Source organism: Symphalangus syndactylus, chromosome 2 (genome assembly GCF_028878055.3).
Source record: "Symphalangus syndactylus isolate Jambi chromosome 2, NHGRI_mSymSyn1-v2.1_pri, whole genome shotgun sequence".
NCBI classification, from domain to species: domain Eukaryota; kingdom Metazoa; phylum Chordata; class Mammalia; order Primates; family Hylobatidae; genus Symphalangus; species Symphalangus syndactylus.
The window spans coordinates 37660747-37684910 of NC_072424.2; the positions used below are offsets into that span (position 1 = coordinate 37660747).

Consider the following 24164-nt stretch of genomic DNA (forward strand, 5'->3'; position numbering starts at 1 on the left):
GGATGGGCCTTCTACTTCTTTCCCCACTGGGGGCAGTTGTGGCATCCAGGCACATTGTGGTTCCCTGAAGGAGAGCTCTTGTCCCCCAGAGCCTTTTATCACATCTGCTGGTCACCACCTGTACTATACCTTACTTAATAGTTGGTTTGAAACCCACTCACTTTTAAAATCTAGTCTCATTCTATGCAGTAACCTCTGAGAAATTACGTTTGGTGTGCTACAGTCGTATTTTTTCTTAGACGCACTAAAATAGAACTGTAACGATTCCAGCAGGAAGTATTAAAATGCAATTCTAGGCTGGGCGCGGTGGCTCACGCCTGTAATCCCAGCACTTTGGGAGGCTGAGGTGGGTGGATCGCTTGAGGTCAGGAGTAGAGACCAACCTGGCCAACATGGCGAAACCCCGTCTCTACTAAAAATACAAAAATCACCTGGGCTTGTTCGTGCACGCCTGTAATCCCAGCTACTCCGGGAGGCTGAGGCAGGAGAATTGCTTGAACCTGGGAGATGGAGGTTGCAGTGAGCCAAAATCGCGCCACTGCGCCTGGGCGACAGAGTGAGATTCCATCTCAAAAAATAAATAAATAAATAAATAAATAAATAAATAAATAAATAAAAGCGATTCTAATAGAACATGTTTGTCTGCCTCCCCGGTTGGTGGGCCGCACTGCAGTGGTGCCTGAACAATCTTGGGCCTGGCTGTCACAGGCCCCACACAAACCAAAGCAAGGCCTGGGTCCTGGAGAGGTGGTCCAGGCTGGGAGGGGAGGAGTGGGCAGCTGACCTTGGCACTCTTCCCCAGACAGCCGCGGAGGCTTCTACCTGCTGCCAGTGAACGGCTTCCAGGAGGAGGAAGATGATGGGGACCTGAGGGAGCGGCTGGGGGGCCTCAAGGTCTCCCCGAGTGCCTCTGCCCCTCGCCACCCTCATAAAGGGATCCCCCCTCTCCAAGACGTGCCAGTAGATGCCTTCACCCCCCTCCGAAGTGCCTGCACACACCCTCCCCAACCACCCCCCGTGGCTCCCCGGCCCCCGCGGCCTAACTGGCTGCTGACAGAACCCCTGAGCCCAGAGCACCCTCCGCAGAGCCAGATCCGGGGCCGGGCTCAGAGCCGCAGCCGCAGCCGTAGCCGCAGCCGCAGCTGCAGCCGCAGCAGCTGGGGTCAAGGCAAGTCTCCAGGTAGACGCTCCCCATCCCCGGTGCCTACCCCTGCCCCCAGCATGGCCAATGGGCGCTACCACAAGCCTCGGAAGGCCAGACCCCCTCTGCCACGACCTCTGGATGGGGAGGCAGCCAAGGTGGGGGCCAAGCAAGGGCCCTCGCAGAATGGAACTGGGGCGACGGCCGAGGAGGCAGCCATGAAGACCCCTAGTGGCGAGCTGAAGACAGTGACACTGTCCAAGATGAAGCAGTCCTTAGGTGAGTCCAGGTGGGACTGTGCCCGGCAGGGGACACTAGGAAGCCTGGGCCTAGGGAAAGAATCTGGAGTATTGGGCCAGGCGCAGCGGCTCACACCTGTAATCCCAGCACGTTGGGAGGCTGAGGCAGGCGGATCACTTGAGGTCAGGAGGTCAAGACTAGCCTGGGCTACATGGTGAAACCCCGTTTCCACTAAAAATACAAAAGAATTAGCCGTGTGTGGTGGTGGGCATCTGTAATCTCAGCTACTCGGAAGGCTGAGCAGGAGAATCGTTTGAACCCAGGAGGCGGAGGTTGCTGTGAGCCCAACTGAGATTGCGCCACTGCACTCCAGCCTGGGCGACAGAGTAAGACTCTGTCTCAGCCGGGCACGGTGGCTCACGCCTGTAATCCCAGCACTTTGGGAGGCCAAGGAGTTCGGGAGTCCGAGGACCTCACCTGAGGTCAGGAGTTCAAGACCAGCCTGACCAACATGGAGAAACCCTGTCTCTACTAAAAATACAAAATTAGCCTGGCGTGTTGGCACATGCCTGTAATCCCACCTACTAGGGAGGGTGAGGCAGGAGAATCACTTGAACCCGGGAGGCGGGGGTTGCAGTGAGCCGAGATTGGGCCTTTGCACTCCAGCCTGGGCAACAAGAGTGAAACTCCGTCTCAAAAAAAAAAGACTCTGTCTCAAAAAATAAATAAATAAATAAAAGGGAATTTGGGGTATTGGGGTGCAGTAGGGTGGGGTCTAGATTTGAGGGGCTGGGATCTGGAGGATTTTGGAATGAGTTGAGATTTGAGTAGTAACAGAATGTAGGGATGTGGGAGAAGCTGGGGCCTTGGATTTGGGGATGGGATTCTAGATTTCTCCAGGGAGCTTGCATTTTGGGGTCCGGCTGCACTCTCACATGGTGTTTTTCCCCATCACTAGGCATCAGCATTTCTGGGGGCATTGAGTCCAAGGTGCAGCCCATGGTGAAGATAGAGAAGATCTTCCCTGGGGGGGCTGCTTTCCTCAGTGGGGCCCTGCAGGTGGGTGAAGCATGCCCTGGCCCACCCTCTCAGCCCACAGCTGAAACCGGGCAGGAGGTGGGGCTGGCCATGCTCAGCTTCCAGCCAGACATGTTTAGCCCAGGTTGTGGGAGGAGGCTTGGGGTGAGGGGGTTCAGGTGAGCAGGATGAGCAGGCCCAGGGAAAACTCTGTCTCCTCATGCTAGCCTGAGCCTGAGCCCCAAGGGACAAAGAGCCCTTGTGCCCCACCCTGCCCCCAACGGCTCCAGGCACAAAAGTCTCATTGTCCATCCCCTCCACCCAGATGGGGGAGGAGTGTCCTCGTGGGTGGAGGTGAGAAGATACTGCCTTCAGGTTGGGGGCTGATGCAGGGTGACATGAGGAGGGAGGTATGTGACTCTCTCACCCCATCCTAGGCTGGCTTTGAGCTTGTGGCAGTGGACGGAGAGAGTCTGGAGCAGGTGACCCACCAGCGTGCAGTAGACACCATCCGTCGGGCTTATCGAAACAAGGCCCGGGAGCCCATGGAGCTTGTGGTCAGGGTCCCCGGGCCCAGCCCATGGCCCTCACCCTCTGACTCATCAGCCCTTACTGATGGGGGCCTTCCTGCTAATCATTCGCCTGCCCACCAACCCCTTGATGCTGCTCCAGTTCCTGCCCACTGGCTCCCAGAACCTCCCACCAATCTCCAGACTCCTCCCACTGATGCCAGGCTCCTCCAGCCAACTCCCAGCCCAGCCCCCTCCCCAGCCCTCCAGACTCCTGATTCTAAGCCTGAACCCTCCCCACGCACCCCATGACCCTTCCCCTAACCTCAGATTCTCCCACTGACTCCAGCATCTCGTTATCCCCAGGACCTCTCTTACCAACTTCTTTAGAACTCTCCAGCTCCTGCCCACCCTGCCTCCTCCCAGTGCCACACTGGTGGCTCACATCTTTCCACTTTCTTCCTTCCTCAGCTGTCATTAAGGCTCTGCCTTAGTATCCAAGGACAAGGTGCTAGTGGGCAGCCTGTGTCACCTGCACTCACTGTTCCCCCACCTCCCAAGCCAGGAAAGGGGGTGAGAAAGCCAAGGTCTGGAGCTTGGGATTGGTGGGCACTTTCTCACACGCTGCCCCTTATGAGTCGCCCAAGCCTCCAGGGACACAGACTCTCAGACAGGGCCCTGAAGGGGTCAATGCATCCATTCCTCAACCCCAAGCAGCATTCTGTGCAAGGAAAAGGATGAAAGGCTTTTCTAGTCCCTGAAATCCTGAGAGATCATTTCATGTTGGGGTCCACTAAGACCTCAGACATTCTACTGGATTTGTCCTTCCTCCATCACCTTTTCTCCCCAAGAGAGCTCTATGAGGGGGAGGAGAATAGCCAGCAAATGGTGGGGGGGTGTGGGTCAAACAAGTTCCTGTACTCTTTATTCAGCACATTCACATTATTTTTAAACAAAAAAATTTTTTTAATTTTTTCTTTGGGTTTGTACAAGAAATTTACAGTGTGAAAAATATACAAGTGAAAACGAGGCCATAAACCTGGGTGAAGGGAGAGGCTGCTTGGTCACAAACACAAATAAACAAGACATTTCTGAGTTCTTCCTTTGGTCTGACTTCAGCCCCCTCACTCCAGGAAAGAGGCTGCAGAGCTCAAACCCGGGAACTGAGCCCAGGCCCGGCCCTGTCCCCCAATGTGGGCAGGCACATCTGGAGCAGCTGGTGCCATCTGGCTTTCTCTGGCTTTGGGGTCGGGGGGAATGTGGAGAGTAGGGAGCCCCTTCTTCTTCCCAGCTCCCCTGGCTGGAGTGGGCTGGAAGCGCCTGTGAACAGGGTTGGCAGTGGCACTGGCAGCGGTGGGGAATGAAGTGGGTAGTAACAGGAGCCTCTGGGTAACAGTGAACACGGGGACCTTCAAGCAGTCTGATCTTGCTCCTCCAAGTCATAGGGCCACCCCGAGTTCTTGGCAGAAGCCCAGAGGCCTGGATCCTAGGAGACAAGTGGCTTTGGGGCCCTCAGCCTTTGGGGTCATCCATGGACCCTGGGGCCTAAGTGGATCTGCAGCTGCTGCCCCTCTGGCAGAGCTCCCTACAGAGCTGGGTGCCGAGGGCCCTAGATCTCAGTAGCAGTGATCTCCTCCAGGCAGATGCAGGGGGCCTGCTCTGCCAGGCCCAGGTCAGCGAGCTCCCGGGCCTCCAGCTCCAGGCTGAGCTGCTGCAGCTCCTGCTCTAGCTGCCGGTTGCGCCGGTACATCTGGATGTAGTTGTGCTGCAGCTGCTTCTGGTAGCGGATCACCTGCTCCTTCTCTGCCTGCCAGGCCAGCCGCTCCCCCTCAAAGCTGTCCCGCTGCTCCTCACCCCGCCGCCGCTCCCGCTGCAGCTCCACCCGCAACCGCTCCACCTGGGCGCGCAAGCTGCCCCCAACCCCGGCTGCTGCCCGCTGCACTTTGGCCTCATCACTCTCTGCCAGGAGGAATGGGTCAGCAGTGGCAGGTGGCACATGGGGCTCCCGGAGTCCAGCCGCCTCAGCATCCAACTGCCCAGCTTTCTCCCGCAGCTGTTCAGCTTCTTGGCGGTGTCGCTGCAGCTCCTGGGAACAGGCTTCCAGCTCCAGCTCCCGAGCTCGGGCGGCCTCCTGTAGACCCCGCGCACGGCCCTCACTGACCCGCAGCGTAGCACGGGCCTCCCGGAGCGCCACCCGCAGGGCCACCAGCTCGCTGCCCTTCTGCACCAGCTCTGCCTGAGACTCTTTCAGCTGCTGCTTCAGCAGGGAGATCTCGCCTGATTTCTGGCACACCTGGGGGTGGGAGGAAGTGGGGAAGGATGGTGAGACAGGTTCTCCTGGGGCGACAGGCCCTGCGCATCATGCTGGGCATTTGGGAGAGAAGAGTCCATCTTTATCCCCATTTTACAGATGGAGACACTAAGGCAAGTCTAGTGACATGTCCAAGGTCATACAGTTAAGATGTGGCTTAAGTGGAAAGCAGACCTAGATCTTTTTGCTTCAAAGCTGGTGTCTTCAAAGCATCACAAGACACTGTGGAAGTACCACCAAGCCCTGGGGACTGGGGACTGGGGACTGGGTGCTGGCAAGTGCTGCAGGAGTGGGGGCAACGGAGGGCAGTGCCCAGGTGCCTGCTGGAGAGGTACCTACAGTGACTTGGTTAAGAGCTCAGATATTGGAGCCAGACTGCCTGGGTTCAGATTTGGGGCTTCAGCCTTTCTGGGCCTCAGTTTACTCATCTCTAAAATGGGGAGACTAAGGGTAGCCCCTCAGTGTTGTTATAAGGATGAAATTATCTGTTCCATGTAACATGCTTAGAACAGTGCCTCCACACCACAAGCACCACATTCTTACTATTGGCTGGAAGCGTGGCTCCGTGCCACTAGACAAGGCCAACAAGGAGACCTCCCTCCGAGAAAGGGACAGAGGGGAACCTCATCTCACGGAGGTGAGGAAGGGGAGGACCTCTGGGGGTGGCAGGCTGAGGGAGGGTGCGGCTGGGCCCCTTTTTCCAGGGTTTCTCCCTGTGTGACCCTGCTCCCTGCCCCTCCTGGTCTGGCCCACCTCCCACTTGGTCTCCTCAAGCCTCGGCCCGAGCTCCCGCTGCTCCCGCTCCAAGGTGGCGCAGCGCCGCTCCAGCTGTTCGCGCTCCTGCAGCAGCTGTGCGAAGTCGTCCTGCAACTGCCGCTTCTCCTGCTGCAGCTGGAACACCTGTAGCTGCAGCAGCTGTTGGGCCCGCTGTGCCCGCTGTGCCTGGGCCGCACAGTCCTCTCGCAGGGCCTCACGCTCTCGCTGCCAGTGCCGCTGCCGCTCCTCGTATGCCTGCAGGCAAGAAGAGAGACCTGGCTCCTGGGCAGTTTTCCCAACTCCCCATTCAGTATCTGCTCTGGCGGCCCACTTCCGAGGGCTCAGGAAGGGTGGATTCCATTAAACAACAATAGTAATTGCAACAATACTAACTGCTTTTATGATGATCATAGGAACAAACACAAGAGCAAGCAGACCAGGCTCGGTGGCTCATGCCTGTAATCCCAGCACTTTGGGAAGCCGAGGTGGGTGGATCACTTAAGCCAGAGTTCGAGACCAGCCTAGGCAACACAGCAAAACCCTGCCTCTCCAAAGAACAAAAATTAGCTTGGTGTGGTGGCATGCGCCTGTAGTCTCAGCTACTTGGGAGGCTGGGGTGAGAGGACTGCTTGAGCCCAGGGGGTTGAGGCTACAGGGAGCTGAAATCGTGCCACTGCACTCTAGCCTGGGTGACAGAATGAGACCCTGTCTCAAAAAAAAAAAAAAAAAAAAGCAAGCACTTGGCCGGGTGCAGTGGCTCACACCTGTAATCCCAGCACTTTGGGAGGCCGAGGCGGGTGAATCACTTGAGGCCTGAGGTTCGTGACCAGCTTGGCCAACATGGTGGAAACCCCATCTCTACTAAAAATAAAAAATAAAAATAAAAAAAGGCAAGCATTTATATAGCACTTCCTAGGTACCAGGCATTAGTCTAATCACTTTATACCTTTTGCCTTATTTAATCCTCATAATAATCCTATGAAGCTAGAAATATCCTTATTATAGATGAAGAAATACAGGCTGAATAAAGTTAAGCAACTTGCTCAAGCCCAAAAACTAGTATTTGGCAGTGGGAGGTTTGAATCCATGCACTCTGACTCCTTTCCACCCCACAAGTTTTGTTTTTTGTTTTGAGATAGAGTCTTGCTCTGTCACCCAGGCTGGAGTGCAATGGTGGAATGTCAGTCCACTGTAACCTCCTCCTCCTCCTGGGCTCAAGTTATCCGCCCACCTCAGCCTCCCAAGTAGCTGGGACTATAGGTACATGCCACCACATTTAGCTAATTTATTTTTAGTAGAGATGGGGTTTCCCCACGTTACCCAGGGTGGTCTCAAACTCCCGAGCTCAAGCAATCCGCCCATTTCAGCCTCCCAAAGTGCTGAAATGTGCCCACAGATGTGAGCCACCACGCCTGGCTACTCCACAAATTAAACCAGACAACTGGTGGGGAGGGCAGGAGGGTCACAACTACAACTACCCAACCCCCCTTCCCTGCCAAAATGGAAATGCCCCTTGCATTCCCAGGGCCTTGGGATGTCCTGCCATGCCCCTTCCCCATCATTGCCTTTGACCACACCTGGCACATGGTAGCCTCATTCTTGTCCATACTGTCCCGCAGCTGCTGAAGCTCTGCCTCCCGGTCTCGGAGCTTTCCTTCCAGGACACAGTGCAGCAGGGCCTCGTCCGAAGGAGGTGGAGGTGGGGGTGGTGGTGAGCGCTCCCCACAGGAGCTGCTGTCAGGGGAGGCCCGGGTACCACTGCCCAAAAGCCCCCCAGCCACACGGCCCCCCAGGGAGCCTGTGCTCTTGCTAGAGGAGGACCGGCCACTGTCTGAGTGGGAGGGCCCAGTAGGGACCCCTCGGGCTGGCCCAGGCAGTGCCCCTCGCCCAGAGCCATGGGAAGGCAGGTGCCCGCCTGGGGAGCTGGTGGTTGGCTCGGCACCTCCGGTGCTGTAGGTGGGCAGGCTGGACAGTGAGTTTCGGCCAGAGTCGGATAGCGTCCCTGATGGGCAGCCACTGGCCCAGCCACTAAATGCCAGGGGTTTGTCAGCAGCTGAAGAGGAGGAGGAAGAAGAGGAGGAGGAGGCAGGGCCCCCAAACAGCTGCGTCAGGCTGCCCTGGCTCCCAGACAGCCCGGTGGCCCGAGGACCCATGAAGCTAGGCAGGGACGGAGCCCCTCGAGGTTTGGGCAGCACTGGCTTGAAGGCTGTTGGGCGGATCAGGATCTTCTCCATGTTCTGAAATGAGGTGCCATGTGACACTGGAGATGAGCTGCCCAATCTTGCAGAGCCCTTATGACACTCCCTGCCCTCCCATCTGGGGTCCCCAATGCCCATATATTCATAACAATTGCGGCCACTGGTGGAGGTGGCCACCAGTGTCAGCTTTGTGTCAAGCAATTTGAAAGGTTGATCTCCATTATCTAAATATGATCACTATCCCCATATTAGAGATGAGGAAATGGAGGCTCAGCAAGGTTAAAGGCCTTGCCCAAAGTCAAACGTATAACTGGTGCAGAATAACCAGAACGTAAGCAACTAGCACTTACTGCATACATGCTACATGCTAGGCACTATGCTATACATTATTTGACCTTCATGTCAGTTCTAGAAACTGAGGCTCAGGTTAAGTGACTTCCCTGAGGTCACACATCCAGAATGAGAGAGCTGGGATTAGGACCCAGGTCTGGTGAATCTGGAGCCCACACTCTTTCCTCTATATAAGCTTCTAAATTCCAGTTTCCCAAGGGAGGACGCCCATTCTACCCAGGCCCACAAGGAAGAGCTGGTCCTCACCTTCTCCAGCTTTCCGGAGACAGGGATGAGCTTCGGTGGTGGGCCGCGGAGGTGGGCATTGTGTGCCTGCTGCCCTCGGGCATCCTCGACATCACTGCTCGGGCTGGGGGGTGACTCTGTCCGGAAGTCCTCATTGATGTAGGTGAAGGTGGTGACAGGGACAGCCTTCCTAGGGGGCACAGCTGGGCACAGTGGCTCCTGTGCCTCATAGCCACCCCGCAGCAGGCCATCCTGCTGGCGGAAGAAGGTGGGCCCAGGAGGGCCGTGGTGGCGGGGAGGAGCTGGCCCCCCGGGACAGGGCCGGCCTGAGATAAGGCTGCTCACACTACCCATGGCTGGAGCTTGTGGGGCAGTGGCAGCTTCAGGAGCAGGCTCCAGTGGCACTGGCAGAGTCTGCACAATGGCCATGGTGGCAAAGGCTCAGGCCTGGCCAGCGGCCTCGCAGGCGACCTGTAAGCAGGGCAGTGGTGTCAGAGTCCCTCCACCTTGATATCCCTCCTGACCCACTGATCCTGACCAAACACCTCCTTGACATCAGTAACAAGCCCTGATCCCCACCAAGACTCCCCCTTCAAGCGCTGGAATGAACCTCAATTCCCCCTGGGCCCCAGACCACACTGCCCAATGCTGGTCTGTACAGGGCTGAGGAGTGAATTCACTCAGCAGAGATGCTGAGAGGGATGGGAGGCCTGGATGATTACTGCAGGGCCACCTGGCAGCAAAGACCCAGGCCCAAGCCCAATCCTGTATCCTCCACAGAGGCCAGGACTCAGGTGAGGGAGGGGCCCTCTCTACCAGCTTGAAGCACAGGTCCCTGGTCCTCTCAGCCAGGTGGCCTCATTACAGGGCAGTTTGGGCAGAGGTACCTCAGGGGTGCAATCAGCACCTCAGATGGTAATTAGGGAACAAAGGGCCAAGGCCAGGCAGTGCCCTGCCTCCCCCTGCTGGGCCTCAGTTTCTCTCAGACAGAGAGGCGGCTAAACTGCCTCTCTGTCGACCTGGCTAAATAAGAAACCCGTGGCTCTTAGGGAGTCCACAGGTGTCCTTTGGGGTCTCCTGCCTCCCAGAGGTGGATGCAGGCTCATACCAGTTTCCATGACAACTCCTAGCCTCTGCACACCCAATCGGTGAGGCCTGAAGGAGGCTCCACAGGCTCTGCCCCACACTGCCAACCTCTCTGAAACCCTACAGCTTCAGAAGGTCCCCAAATTAACCCTGAGGGGAGGAAGGTAGATGCCCCACCTTCACCTCTGGCGGCTGCTCCAAAACCTCACTTCCACAGAGCCCAGGCAAGAGGGCTCCACCTCCCCAGGCCCTGCTCCTTCCTGGAAGCAGCTACAAGCCCCCACCCGGAACCCCCTCCCTAGTCCCAGTCCCCAGGCCGCTGATGACCAGGACTTAGGCATCTGCTGAAGTCATCATGCAAAGCGGGGCCAAGAAGCGGACAGAGAATTGCACTGGGAGTAGGAGTGTGTGCATTTAGTTATTTGTTGTGTGACTACATGCACAGGAGCATGAAAATGAACAGGTGTGTATGAAAATGTGTGAAAACATCATGAATGTGAGTCTATGCATGTTTGATGTATCAGTTCATTCACATACATATGAGTTCATGTGTGAATTCACATGTGTATATCTTACAAGAGTGTGTGGGTAAGGGGTCATTAGAAAGCCTGTGCAAGTTATAAATGCGGATCTAACAAGTGAATTTGTAGTGTATGGGAGAGACGGTGCCTGGACAGATTTGTCAGTAAGTTCATGGGTTTACGTGTGAGCTCCCATGTTTGTGTGTGACTAGGAAGGTGAGTGCACCAGGGTGTGCAGGGGAGCCTGTGAACGTGGGCACGCAGGTATGAGAGTGGTGGGAGCCCGGGTGGCTTGAGGGCCCGTTGGTGGGGGGAGCCTGTTTCCTTCTCTCTTTGGCGTGTGGGGAGAGGTGGGATATTATCCAACTCCTTTGCCTGATCTGTTCCCCTTCTTTCTCGCATGCGCTCCATTAAATCCACCGCCCTCCTTCCCACCCGAGTCAAAAGACACTGCGAACCAGGAAGGGGTGTCCACACCGGGGCAGGAGCTGCGGGGAGCTGAGGGAGGGGTAGGCCGGGGGCAGGGAGCGACCACAGGCCCCTCTGTAGGGCTGGGGCTCAGACCACCCCACACATCCCAGCCCCCAGCAGAGCAGATAGAGAACCCCCTCCCCTCCCCTCTCTGGGCCCACTCCAGGGCGTGGAGTGAACAGTGGGGAAGGGACTTCTTACGGGGCCAAGGGGGCTGGCACCTCTGTTGCATTTCCCCACTTCAGCGAGCACGGAGAAAGTGAAAATTGAAGGAAGGAGACAGGCTCAGAGAAAGACAGGGACCCAAAAGAGACAAAGACTCGGAGGGTCAGGCCGACAAGGGGACAGCCAGCGAGACCCAGTAAGCCAGGGCCCCCTAACCCCACGGAGCCGAGGGCCCGTAAGTCCAAAGTGCCACAGAGCCGGGCCCTGAGAGCCACACACCCAGGGAGCCAGAGCCAGGAGTCTGGAAAGCCAGGCCCAGCCAGGCCGGCTCCCGCTCTTGGAGCCCGAAAGAGAAGGAGGGGCAAGTGGAGGCTCCATTTTGAGAAATGCGTTTGTGGCTGTGGGAGATGGGAACCCCTCATTCTCCCCAGCACTCCCTGAGCAATCACTCTGGCCCAGGAGCACCCCCCTTTTAGCGGGCTGAGGAGAGCCTCTAGAGGGCTGGAGCTGGTTCAGGGCCGGCGATGGATCTGAAGAGTTGGGGAAAGTCTCCCTCCCACCCAAACTCCAAGGACCAGTCAAGCGGGGTCAAGTCTGCGATCACGAGTTCCCATTCCGCGGGGGGAAGCCAGGAGCCCCTGACCCATTCTCCAGAGTCCAGCCCCCCTTCCAGAAAGTGGGGGCGACTGGGGAACGCCGTCTCCCCGCTGGATTCCACCGCGCAGAAGTTGGGGGCTCCCCAGGCCGCCTCCCAGGCCCGGCCCCCCCTCACCTCCGCCGCGCTGCTCCATGCTCAGCCCCAGGCCGCCCCCAGCGCTCCACAGGCGCGCCGCCCGGCCCCGGCTCCGGCTACGGCCCCGGCCCCGGCCCGCGCGCCGCCACTCGGAGCTGCGTGGCCCAGCCCCGCCTCCGCCTCCGCGGCGCCCCCGGCCCTGGCCAGCCCCCGCCCGGTGCCAGTGGGCGGCGCCGCGCGGGGGAGGGTCCGAGGGGCGTCTCCGCCCCGGGGCGCGGACACGCGCAGGCACCCGCGTCACGCGAATCCGCCGGGGCGCACGTAAGGGCTGCTCGGCGGCAGTCGGGAGCCCTCCCTCCGACGCCCTGTGACTGCGTGTGTGGGGGCTCGGTTCGGCTGGACGCGGCGGCGGCGGCGGTGGTCACCCTCCACCCCAGCCGGGGCCCCGGGGCCAGCGACAGCTGGTCATTGTTCCAGCACAAAGGGCCACGGCGCGGCAGCGGCCGCCCCTCCCCCTCCGCTTCTCCAGGCGAAGCTTCCCTGACACGCTGTTAGCCTCAGAGTCCCAAGCGAGAGGAGGATGGCCGGCCGTCCCCCACTCTCCGGTGCCGGGGCCCCGCGCCCTAGCCCGAGTAGGAGGCCGAGGCTCGATCCGCGCCTGCCCCGCGGCGGGTTGGAGGCGGCAACATGGGCTTCACGGAGGCGACGCCACCTGGCGGCCGGCTCGGAGAACACACCCAGCCGCCCCCCACACGCAGGCCCTGCCCCAATCCCCGGCACGATGCCCTTTTCCCCGCGAACCCAGGCCGGCCTCTGGCGCGACCTCGTGCTCCCCAGCCTCCCCTCGGGATCACTTGCTAAGAGAGAGGTCATTTCTCGGAGAGGAGCGGCCCCTGGCTCCACAACAATCACTGGGGCGAACCGGTGCAAGCCTACAGCCCAAACCTACACCAGCCTCACGGCAGACAACATTCCACTTCCTCAGGGTCGCAAGTATTCTCACCTTCTCGCACACAATACAGTCTCCCTAACACCCACACGACCTTTCCCACATGCAGCCTCACCACGCAGCCACAAGCAGTCTCAGCCGTCACGTGAGTCCGCGTTCCTTCTTTCCATAATCTTCCAGTCCAACTCACACACAGACACGGTGTCACAGGCCTGTTGGGCACAGGTTCCACAACAATCCGCAGTCCTTCGCACCCAGTCATAGTCTCAAATGCACTTAGTCTCCTAACCATCTTTCACGCATTGACAGCCTCTATTCACAGTCACTCACACAGACAACTTCTTACACGCCGTGCTTCACAAATATTCTACCGCACAGCCTTTCCCCTAGGTGTCTCGGTGACCCGGTCAGGTCAGCTGATGCCTGCATCCCTGGGCAAAGACAGCCTTTCTCCCCTAACCACCCCCTCCCCCGCAGGGCCAAGGCCTGCCAGAGCTCGCCCGGGCCCCAGGAAGGAGCATCCCCCCCTTCCAGGCCACAGCCCTGGCCGGCTCTCAGCTCTATTTTTAGCTCCATGGACAGGGTTGTTTTTCTTTCTTTTTCCCTGGAAAGGGAAACACAGCCCAGCCACCCTCAGACTCACCCCAGACCCTCAGCCTCACAAGAACAGACTGAGCCCCTCTCCCCAGCAGAGCCCCCTCCTCTGGCCTTGCCCTGATCCCTGCCTCCTGGGGCACCGAGAGCCTCCTCCTCTTTCTGGCAGCCTGCCCAGCTCAGGCGGCAGCTGGGCTCAGCGTGTGTGTAGGGGTAGGGGGTGGGGCGAGGAGGAGGCATCGGGCTACTGCCCACTCCCTCATTCCCTGGGGGGAGGGGCTCGTCCTCCTTCTTCTAGCGGGGGGGGGGTAGGCCCACTCTGGTATTGAGGGAGCGTTTACACTCATGCATTTTCTCGGGGGAGGAGACTCCGACTCCCCCAAGGAGTGGAGGTGAGGGTAGGAAGGGGACCCGCAGGCGCTCAGGCAGCTGCTCTCTGGGCTGGCGGTAACAGGCGGGGGCAGCTGTCCACTGCCATCAAGGGCCTGTCTCCGAAACCTTCAGGGATGCAGACACCAAGAATGTATTGGGGAGGAGGACGTCCAGGAGCCCGAGTTAACCCCAGCCCTGCCCAGCAGCCCGGCCCTCCTGCTCCGCCCCGGCTCCAGGGGGCGCTGTGCTCCGGTTCCTGGGATAGGGCTTATCCCCGCTCCAGGCGGAGAATGGAACGCCGTCCGGCCTGGGACCAAGCAAACGCGCCCCGGACTAGGGTGGGGTTCCCGCCCCGTGGTGGGGTTGGGGGCACAGGCCACTGGTCTGCGGAGCTGTCACGTGCTCGGCGCCTGTTTACGTCTTGGTCTTCACCTGCGGGAGGCCAGGAAGCAGGAACCTCCGGGTGCGTTTCACCCGGCCCGCCCCCGTCGGCAGTCACGGGGCTGCCCCTTTCCCGCACCCAATACGCGACCGCAGAGTGCCCTGCCCGCTGTGGGTCCGCGCGGGCCGGCTGGCGCTGTCCCTGGGAGTGCAAGGGTGGCCAACTGGGCGCGTCCTTTCCGAGTGCATGTGTGTTCGCGTGTCCCAAGTGCGGGCGTGGGTCTGTGCACGCGTGTATGGGGCCCGTCGGCGTGCGTTTTCGTGTCGCTTCCCTGTTCGGACTCTTCGCGGGCGCCCCACCAAGTGCGGATGCCCCTCCTCACCCCAACCCCTAGCTTCCCGAGAAGCGGAAAGTTCGTTCAGGAGCGGGGATGTGCGGGAGGCGGGAGTTCCTGCACCTCCGCCGCCCCACCACTCACCCAGCGCCACCTGCGCCTCGGCTCCAGCTCCGGCCCCGCTCCTGCTCCAGCGCGCCCACCTCCTTGCCGCGACAACGCCAGCTCCCTAGCCCGCTCCGAACTCTAGGTTCCGAACTCTGGGCTCCTGGCTCCCGGCTCCCAGCTCCCGGCGCCCGCTTGGCCCGACCTGGTGGAGCGGGGCGGGGCGGGGCGGCTCAGGCCGCGCCCCCCACCCAGGGAGGGGAGTGGTCTGCCCCGCACTGCACCAGCAGCCGACCCAGTGCCCAGCCCAACAGTGACTCGACGGTGGCCGAGGCTGCCCGTCTGGCCTCTGACTTCACAGCTTACTGGATTTGGTTTTTGACCTGGGGAAGGGGGCGAGCATCACGTGACCGATAATTCGGCTACCTGGCTGCCTTAAGCTAAGCTGCCTATAGAGCTTGACTCTGCCACCCTCCCTGCTCCGATGGGAGCCCAACCCGGTCCACTCTTGGCCCAATCCCCAAATACAGGGACAACCCCTGGGAAGCAGACAAAGAAGGCTCAAGTTTCACCAGAGCAGCTCCCACCTACCCCTACCACGTACACACCTCAGCGTGGGGCTGCCCAGGCAGAACCAGCACAGCCCCCTCCCTAGAGTAGGCATCTGCCCAGGTGAGCAGGCCTGCGGGTTCTGACCCCCTACGGGGCATGGCTGGGCTTCTCTAAGACTCATAAAGTCCCACCCACAGGCACAAACAGGAAGTTGGCCTGTATTGCAGGGAGGTCCCAAGGGGTCCCTCCCGCCATGGCACTCAAGGCAGCATGTAGGAAGGTCTACAGGTATCTGGGCCATATGGGCTACAGGAGACCTCGGTGAGTTGTTTTTTGGGAGGGAGTCTCGCTCTGTTGCCCATAATGCAGCGGCAGGATCTTGGCTCATTGCAACGCCCGCTTCCCAGGTTCAAGCAATTCTCCTGCCTCAGCCTCCAGAGCAGCTGGGACTAGAGGCGCGCGCCACCACGCCTGGCTAATTTTTGTATTTTTAGTAGAGACGGGGTTTCACCATATTGGCCAGGCTGGTCTCAAACTCCTGACCTCGTGATCCACCCACCTCGGCCTCCGAAAGTGCTGGGATTACAGGCGTAAGCCACCGCGCCCGGCCGAGTTGTTTCTTCTTAAACCCATCCACAGCAGAGACGAAGCTGCCGGAGGACCAAAGCTGTCCCCTCATAGCCAAGTGTGACATACACTATCAATTAGAGGACAAGGCTGTAGATCCAACTGGACCCAGCTTAGCCACGCCTTTCCTGAGATCTCAGGGAAATCTTTTTTATTTTTTTTTTCTTCCCAATCCACCGAACCTGTGAGTCAGGGAGATTCTTAACATCCAGTTGGGTGTAGGCAGACCAGTCCTATCCCAGGGAATCTGCACAGGCCCTAGGGACCCCCCACTGCTTTCTAGAATCCAGGGATCTGAACAGACTGGGCAGAATCATGATATGGGGTATTTAAGGCAGGTATGGAGTAGAATGTGTTTGTGCAGGGGGTAGGGCTGGGGGGAGTATTAGCTTCCCCTCCCCCTCATCATTCTGGTTTGTGCTGTGTGGGGTGTCTGCTAGAAGGGTGGGGCAAGACAAACAGCCAAGTCTGTATCTATCCCTCTATCTCCAGTTCACAGAGACCTCACAAAGGTCCCCTACTGGAAACCCCTAAAAGATCTCCTGAGAACCCACCAGGCATTCTAGGGAGACAGGAATGTGGAAGCCACATCCTTACAGGTATGACTGATACGGTATTGTGCCTCTGGAAGGCATGGCTGCCGTTCAGTGTTACAGACTCTGGATGAGGCCTAGACCAGCCAACGGCTGGGAATGATTACTGCGGGATTAGGGAGGCCTGGCTCCAGCCAGTCTGGGAGAGACCCCCAAGAAGGGAGGCCCTGGAGGAGCTCTCCCCACCCCCCCAGGTTCTTCCTCACAGAGAGCAGCTTTCCAGCAGCCTTGCTCCGGATGTTTCAGGAGACATTTGTGACTAGAGTTCTCACGCTCCAGAGACCACAGACCCCTCCACCGGCCCCAGAAGCCCCTTCATAGGTTGAAAGGAAGAGCCTGACAAGGCAGCCCTGCTTCCAAAGGGAGCAGGAAACCTTCCCCCAACCCTTACAAAAGGATTCTCCCCAGCCCCCTCAGAACATATTGCATTCTCACGACTCTTTCAGGCAAATCCAAAGGGAAACTGGGACTTTTGGATATCAGAGGACGAGAGATGAGAAGGTGTCATCATTTAGGAATACTTCTGACAGTCCCTCTGGATCACCTATTTTACAGTCTCCTCCAGGGCTTGTTAAAAATGAGCATTACTGTACCCCTCCTCAAATCCAGAACAAGAAATGTACGTGGTGGAGGATGGGGGGAGAATGGGGCCTAGGTTCTGCATTTTTCACAAGTCCCCAGGAGTTCTGGCACACATTGGCATATGAGAAACATGGAGAGGGTACAGGAGGGAGATGGATGGGGGTGGACAAAATATGTTGAGTCTAAGTCCACTTGAGAGGTGAGTGGCTCACATCACAGAGGAATGGCCAGTCAGGCAGGGCATTGGGCTCATGTGGCCCAGTGATGAGTACCTGTGCCGGGAATCACTCGAGATCCTCAGGGAAGTTAGGTATGAGGACAGATCATCTTGTCTTCCCTAGGCCAAGAAGAGATGTAAATGGGAGGTGGGGTGTGAAGGCCCTTTAATGTCCCTGCTTCCTTGGGAGACCACCACTCAAAGGCTGCAAGCAGTGGGAGGGGACCCGTCCATTCCCAATCCCGAAAGGGAAATTCAGCTACGGACTGGGGAGACACCTGGTGGATGAATAAGAAAAAGCACAGAAACAAAGGCAATGAAAAAATCTTTTAGTAAAACTGGAAAAGGCTCTACAAAATGTCCTAACTCCAGCTGTCTTGAGGCAGCACACAATGGCATCAGTGTCTAGGTGGCAGGCACTCTGGGCTGACAGCTTCCTTCCATGGCTCTATGACCAAGCAACCCAGCCCGAGGCAGCTCCCACCAGTGAGGCCCTGATATTGCAGGGCTAAGCACCTAGGATCCAATTCTAGTACATGCCACCTCATGCCAGGCTCTACAAAGTGGGGAGCAGAGGGGCTTGGTACCCACTGTATCACCCTTTGACTTTGAAAGCCTAGGCTGGAGTTTCGCATGAAGTCCCCGATTCCCCTCCAGGTTCATGGGGCCTGACCTCACTGCCTTGAATCTGACCTGCTCATTCCTACCTCAGGGCTTGGATTTCCTTTTCCCTCTGCCTGGGTCCCCTTCTCCGGATATTCACGTGGCTCTCTCCTTCTAGTTGTTTAGGCCCCAGCTCACATGCCCTTGGCTCAGAGACACCTTTTCAGACCACTTATCTACACTAGCCTGCCAGCACTCTATCGCATTTCTATTTTCTTTACAGCATTTTTCACTAAAACTAGGTTTTCTGCTAATTTGTTCATTGCTTGTTTGTCTCTTCCACCAGAATGCATGCGGGCAGGGACTTTATCTCTCTTTTCAGTGCTGTAGATACAGGACCTCAAACAAAGCCTGAGCAACACAGTAGTTTCTCAGTAGTCTGCTACATTGAATTTTCTCACTATGGAAACCTGCTCTAGGTTAGGCCCCTCAGACTGAGAAGGGCACACAGCTCAGGACCACAGGATAGAGGATCCCTCACAGAGTTTTCTGCTCCGGCCTGTCCTATCAGGCTCATTTCAGTGACTAGCTCTGCACGGCCTTCACTTTGAACGCTTGGAGGTGTCTGGCTGGTCAGGAGTGGGGGCCTGGCCTGAGCAAATCTCAGAGTTCTGTGTTGTAGCCCGCTTTTTGCCAGAAGAGGGCTTTTTGGCCACTGGTCCAGTGTCATCCTTGAGCTTCTTGAGCCGGGCTTTGTTCTTTGGTGGAATGGAGAAGGTGAGGGAGTTCTTGTTGAACTCAAGCGGGAAGACACCTACATCTCCATCAAAGCGGTTCTTGGACACCTGCAGATACCGTTTCCCTGGCCCGGTTACCAGCTTCCTGTCCTGCAGGATCAGAACATTGTCTGCTTCCTGGCTTGCCTGGGGAACAGGGGGCAGAAGGAGGAAAGCAGGAGTAAGAAGACATGAGCAAAGCAGAAAGGAAGGCTGACAGGGCAGGGAGGAGTGATAAGAATGGGGAGAGGGAGTGGGTACAGTGGCTCACACCTGTAATCCCAGAACTTTGGGAGGCCGAGTCGAGTGGATCACGATGTCAAGATATCAAGACCATCCTGGCAAACACGGTGAAACCCCATCTCTACTAAAAATACAAAAAATTAGCCGGGCGTGGTGGCATGCACCTATAGTCCCAGCTTCTTGGGAGACTGAGGCAGGAGAATCGCTTGAATCCGGGAGGCGGAGGTTGCAGTGAGCCAAGATCGTGCCACTGCACTCCAGCCTGGGCAACAGAGTGAGACTCCGTCTCAAAAAGAAAAAAAAAAAAAAAAGAATGGGAGAGGGAAAAGTACTTCCTCCCTTGACCAAAGCTCTTTGAACTACTGACCACGATGCTGGGGCCACTCAAATCTTTCAGTTCCCTGACAAGCTTGCTACTGTTTCAGACACTGCCTGTGCTGTTCCCTCTCTTCTCCACAGTGGGCCACCCCACTCAACCTCAGCTTCTTCTCTTTTAGGTCTCAGTCTAAATGTCACATCTGATGAAGGAGACCATTCTTTTTTTTTTTTTTTTTTTAAAGACAAGGTCTCAGCCGGGCATGGTGGCTCAAGCCTGTAATCCCAGCACTTTGGGAGGCCGAGGCGGACGGATCATGAGGTCAGGAGATCAAGACCATCCTGGCTAACACGGTGAAACTCCATCTCTACTAAAAAAATACAAAAAATTAGCCGGGCGTGGTGGCACATGCCTGTAGTCCCAGCTACTTGGGAGGCTGAGGCAGGAGAATCGCTTGAACCCAGGAGGTGGAGCCTGCAGTGAGCCGAGATCACGCCACTGCACTCCAGCCTGGGCGACAAAGCGAGACTCCATCTCAAAAAAAAAAAAAAGACAGGGTCTCACTCTGCTGCCCAGGTTGGAGTGGAGTGCAGTGGTGTGAGCACGGCTCACTGCAGCCTCAACCTCCCAGGCTCAAGCAATCCAATATATATATATATATATATATATATATATATATATATGTATATGTTTGTTTTTTTTTTTTTGAGACGAAGTCTCACTCTGTCACCCAGGATGGAGTGCAGTAGCGCGATCTCCGCTCACTGCAAGCTCTGCCTCCCGGGTTCACGCCATTCTGCCTCAGCCTCCCAAGTAGCTGGGACTACAGGTGGCTGCCACCACGCCTGGCTAATTTTTTTTTTTTTTGCATTTTTAGTAGAGACAGGGTTTCACCGTGTTAGCAAGGATAGTCTCGATCTCCTGACCTCATGATCCACCTGCCTTGGCCTTCCAAAGTGCTGGGATTACAAGCGTGAGCCACCACGCCTGGCCAATTTTCAAATATTTTTGTAGAGACAGGGTCTCACTACATTGCTCAGATCGCCAAACTCCTGGGCCCCAGCAATCCTCCTGCCTCAGCCTCCCAAAGTGTTGAGATTACAGGCGTGATCCACTGTACCCTGCCATTTTTCCACTTCTGTATTACTCTTTCCCAGCTCCATGTTTGTTCCATCATGGCACATGATTTGTGCTCCTTGCTCTGAACTCCCTATGCCCAGCCCAGGCCTCGTATGTAACAGGCATTCAGTGTATCACTAGAAGCTCCAGGATTGGGCTGGTCCTGATGCCCAGAAGGCCCTCACAATTATCTGATTGTCTAATACCCATTGTCTACCAAACCTCAACCCAATCTTTGTTGTCACCTCCTCTGGGAAGTCTCCCAGATGTCCCGGGCTGACTCAGACATCTTTTCTCTTTGCTCTCCAAATACTTGTGCTGCCTATCATAGCTCTTATCACACTGAATTGCTATCACTGTCTTACTGTTTCCCCAGGAGAGGATGTGAGCTCCTGGAGGGCAAGGAGAGCATAAGAACCAACTATCAGCCTTTGTATTTCCAGCACATATATTCCTCATGTCATGGCCTCAGAGGCATTGCCTCCTGCCTGTTCGGATGGACAGTCAAGATGATTAAGGCTGAATGAGGGCTGTCCCTGGTCACACCTACCCACTCTATTTTCCAAAGCTTGAGCTCCTCTAAAGGCCACTCACTTTGGCTGAGCCAAAAATGGATGCTGTCTGCAGTTCCTTGTCATCATCCTCTTTCCGGGGGTGAATGACCAGCGTCACATGGCAGTTATTGTCTGTTGCAAACTTCCGAAAGACCCCGATGATGTAGTCTTGAGCTGCAATCCTGCCCCCATCCCAACAACACAAAGAGCTTATTAGACACAGAAGGACAAGAACATACACATACTCTTGATTCATTCACATCTCCCCACAAACTACCACAACCCACTCTACCTCCCTCTACCCAAGGACTCACACTCAGATCCCTGTCCATACATCCTGCTGCCATACCCCACACCTCCATATGATACACATGGGGGTGGTACGTGCCTGCACACATCTCAGAAAATAAGAGAGCACAGCATGTGTGCCTAGAGGCCAGCTGCCTGAGAAGTGTGTGTTGTGTGTCCAAGCGGGCTCAAGCTAGACAAGAGAGGATGTCACCTGTCTGTGGACAGCTGCTCGTGACCCATCATGAACTGCAGGTTGTCGATGACCACATGACAAATGTCATAGACGTAGACTGCATGTTGCATTGTATCTATTACAGTCCTGGGAAGAGGAAAGGCAAGGAATTTGACAAGTTGTCTCTAGACCACCCCAGGCAGAAGAACTAGCATCCTGAAAACTCTCTTGGCTGCCTCCTCTGCCCTTCTATTATTATTATTATTATTTGAGACAGGGTCTTGCTCTGTAGCCCAGGCTGGAGTGCAGTGGTGTGATCACAGCTCACTGCAGCCCCAACCTGCTGGGCTCAAGTGATCCTCTTACTTTAGCTTCCTGAGTAGCTGGGACCACAGGCATATACCATCACCATGCCCAGCCTAATTTTTAAAATTTTTTATAGAGAGGGGGGTCTCCCTATATTGCCCAGGTTGGTCTCAAATTCCTGGGCTCAAGTGATCCTCCCACCTCACCCTCCCAAAGTGCTGGGATTACAGGCATGAGCCACTGTGCCCAGGCCTGCCCTCTCATTCTTTGAAAAACTCCAAACCTAAGGAGATGGGGGAGTTCCTACTGGAGCTGGAAAAGGAACCAAAGGTTCCTGAGTGCTGGGATATGTCTGGGAAAGCAAGGTGGCTGGAATCTGGGAGTCTCACCTGATGCTCTGCTGTCCATGGAAAGTCATGAAATAGAGGGGCAGGTCCTCAAAGCGGTCAGCCCAGTGATCGTATTTGTCCAGTTGATCTTCCAGCCGCCCCTCGGCAAACTGTGTCAGCATGACCCGGGCTAGTCTCACATTACTGATCTCGAAGCTACCCCACAGTGTGTTCACCCCCTGGGAACACAAATCCAGGGCATACTCACTGATGAATGTTGTCTTTCCACTGCCTGTTGGCCCTGCAGTGGGGTGGAACAGACCTGGGTGAGGAGGAAGTCCTACCCTTGAAACCAAGACATAGGTCAGGGCTTTAAAATTCGGGGGAGGGGGCAAACCTTCTTTTCAACATTGTCATGGCTCAAACCCACTTGTTTTTGTCACCTGATCTTCTGCCCCTTTACTCTAAGTAGTGATTTCTCAAAGGGTTACCTGTGAAGACCGTCAGCTCGCCCTTTCGATGTCCTTTCAAGATACGATTGAGGTCTGGAAAGCGGCTCCAACGGAGGCCAGCTGTTTGCTCCATATTTGACAGTTCTCCTAGCACCTCCTCCCGAAGCTGCCGGAAACATACGATGGACTTGTGCCAGGCAGGCAGGGCGGTACGAAGAATACGAGAAAGATTGAAGCCTCCGTTCAGGGCCTCCAGGGGACGGGGCTGCTGGTCTCCTGGCCGCACCAAGAAGCATCGTTTGGGGTTCAGTTTTCGTGCAAACAACTTGGCGGCTTCCCAGGACCGAAGGTCATCCCCCAACCAGAATACAATCCGCCGGAACTGTTCCAGGTAAGGGAGTAAGGCAGGGGGTAAGCAGGTCGTTCCTCGGGGTAGAGTAAGCGTAGGCAGCCCCGTGGACTGGTTCAAGGCCAGGCTGTCAAGCTCACGACTCGTCAGTACCACCTCAGCATCTCGACGACTAATCAGTGGTAATCCAAACAGATTGTGGTAGGCACTAGGTCGGGGAATAGTGGTTTCCTCATAGCTCACTCCATCCCCCTGGCATTTAGCCTCTAGTAGCTTCAGGCCTCGTAATCCTGAGCCCCCAGGGGAGAACCAAGGGAAGACAAGACTGCGAGCAGATCGCAGATATCGCACACTGAAACGCTTGAGTGTGTCATCTGTAACCTTGGTAAGGCCAAACATTGTATCAGCCAGCTGAACCTCATCCTGATCAGGCAGCTCCCAGAGAGGTATTGCTCGGTTCCAGATCCTCCGGACCTCCTCGCTGTCCTCAAATTCTGGAGCCTTACTAAGCAGAAGTCCCTCCCTGGCCCCATCCCCTCGCCCCTCCACGCTGGCCTGGAAGTCTTCCCAGCTCCCCTCTGCTAGGCTGGTCATGCAGAGAAAGCGGCCTGTGGTCTTGTCAATGAACAGGCTGAAGGAAGTGGTAACACCAGTCTGGTCTTTGAGCTGTGAAGACTCTGCAAAGGGGCTCAGTGCCCGCAGGCAACTGTGGCCATCCTGGAAGGGGATCCCATGCCCCCGCAAATACTGGCGGATTTCGGTTGCAGTTACAGGCAACACTGGCATATCCAAGGCTTGGAGAGTCTCCTTCCTGTAACGTCTGCGAGGAGGGCCTGGGGCCAAGTTTCGGGGCAGGCCCCTCCGACCCATCCACTCCCCACGCAGGGGTAACAAGATACGGAGGGGGTACCCACCTCGGAGGAGGACCCACATTCCTAGCCAAATGTGGGAAGTCACTACTTGAAATGCCTTAGGTGCCTGGTTAGCGTGCCTTCACTAGACCAAACTCTAGGGATAACCCACGCAGCACTCTGCAGAGCTCACTCTAGGTGCATTCTCTCTCTCTCTCTGAATTTCTCCTCTTCAGCCCCTCTACGTTGCTGCTTCACACATATGCCCATCTACACGACCCTTTCACGTCCACGTCCTTCTACAATGGCTCCCCCACCTCTACGATCCGTTACAGTTTCTCTCCGCCACCTCACCTCTATGACCCTCTATACAGTTCCTCACTGATACAGTTTCTTTGCATCATCTTCTCACCTCTACTGCCCCTCCACAGCATCTCCTCGTCGTCCTCATTTCTATAGTCATCTGCATCCTTTTTGTAGTCCCTTTGCCCTAGGCCCCGACTAGAGACCCTCTTCCGCTTCTCCTTCCCCTCACTGGGACCTCAACACGGCGAGAGCACCCAGCACGACTCCCGCCAATCCCCGGGCCCAAAGGAATGCCAGTCTCTATCCTCCCTCGTGTCTTCACTCCGCTCTACTACTCCGAGCTCCGCAGCGCAGGCCCCTAGCTGCAGGTTACCACTTTTGTCTCTCCCACCTCGCCCGCAATGTGAGTCTCCCGCACATGCTACTCGCCTTGACCTCGGAAGCAAAACTCCGGGAGCGGTCGTCC

General features: G+C 56.7%; 3 protein-coding genes across 23 annotated transcripts in view; 1 reads left to right on the top strand and 2 right to left on the bottom strand.

Annotated features, from left to right (window-relative positions):
* Nucleotides 1-4009, top strand: part of PDZD7 (PDZ domain containing 7) — a 23587-nt gene extending 19578 nt beyond the window's left edge. The window contains exons 15-17 of the mRNA XM_063618139.1: nt 803-1420; nt 2340-2440; nt 2836-4009. Of these exons, the coding sequence (XP_063474209.1) occupies nt 803-1420; nt 2340-2440; nt 2836-3219 (1103 nt within the window). The 3' untranslated portion in view covers nt 3220-4009. The remainder of the gene's footprint in view (nt 1-802; nt 1421-2339; nt 2441-2835) is intronic.
* On the bottom strand, nt 3850-15186 carry LZTS2 (leucine zipper tumor suppressor 2). 15 transcript variants are annotated; one of them, XM_063618233.1, is made up of 5 exons: nt 15069-15186; nt 8770-9219; nt 7552-8211; nt 5972-6229; nt 3850-5200 (listed from the first exon to the last, which is right to left on the bottom strand). In XM_063618233.1, exons 2-5 carry the CDS (start codon nt 9175-9177, stop codon nt 4517-4519), a joined length of 2010 nt encoding a protein of 669 aa, XP_063474303.1. In that variant the 5' UTR covers nt 9178-9219; nt 15069-15186; the 3' UTR covers nt 3850-4516. The 15 variants fall into 15 exon arrangements, with proteins under 15 accessions (XP_063474303.1, XP_055107748.1, XP_055107767.1 ...); XM_055251773.2 differs by lacking the exon at nt 15069-15186 and adding an exon at nt 14500-14722; XM_055251792.2 differs by lacking the exon at nt 15069-15186 and adding an exon at nt 13317-13471.
* A 2157-nt stretch (nt 15187-17343) lies between these two features.
* TWNK (twinkle mtDNA helicase) lies at nt 17344-24150 on the bottom strand. 7 transcript variants are annotated; one of them, XM_063618160.1, is made up of 6 exons: nt 22232-24145; nt 21801-22041; nt 21145-21252; nt 20683-20824; nt 18684-18774; nt 18543-18557 (listed from the first exon to the last, which is right to left on the bottom strand). In XM_063618160.1, the coding sequence occupies exons 1-5, from the start codon at nt 23472-23474 to the stop codon at nt 18730-18732; spliced, it is 1779 nt and encodes a 592-aa protein (XP_063474230.1). In that variant the 5' UTR covers nt 23475-24145; the 3' UTR covers nt 18543-18557; nt 18684-18729. The 7 variants fall into 7 exon arrangements, with proteins under 7 accessions (XP_055107893.2, XP_055107920.1, XP_055107902.2 ...); XM_055251918.2 differs by lacking the exon at nt 18684-18774 and having other exon boundaries at nt 17344-18557; nt 22232-24150; XM_055251945.2 differs by lacking the exon at nt 18684-18774 and having other exon boundaries at nt 17344-18557; nt 21801-21979; nt 22232-22346.
* Between the last annotated feature and the right edge of the window lie 14 nt (nt 24151-24164).

Excerpts from the sequence above, each read along its gene's own strand:
- LZTS2 (XM_063618233.1), bottom strand. The coding sequence starts at position 9,177 with ATGGCCATTGTGCAGACTCTGCCAGTGCCACTGGAGCCTGCTCCTGAA. Across the intron at positions 8,212-8,769 it reads TCTCCGGAAAGCTGGAGAAG|AACATGGAGAAGATCCTGAT; the intron begins GTGAGGACCAGC and ends ACCTCATTTCAG. Across the intron at positions 5,201-5,971 it reads TTGAGGAGACCAAGTGGGAG|GTGTGCCAGAAATCAGGCGA; the intron begins GTGGGCCAGACC and ends TCCCACCCCCAG.
- TWNK (XM_055251918.2), bottom strand. The coding sequence starts at position 23,474 with ATGTGGGTCCTCCTCCGAGGTGGGTACCCCCTCCGTATCTTGTTACCC. Across the intron at positions 21,253-21,800 it reads CATGGACAGCAGAGCATCAG|GACTGTAATAGATACAATGC; the intron begins GTGAGACTCCCA and ends TCCTCTTCCCAG. Across the intron at positions 18,558-20,682 it reads CCATTTTTGGCTCAGCCAAA|GCAAGCCAGGAAGCAGACAA; the intron begins GTGAGTGGCCTT and ends CCTGTTCCCCAG.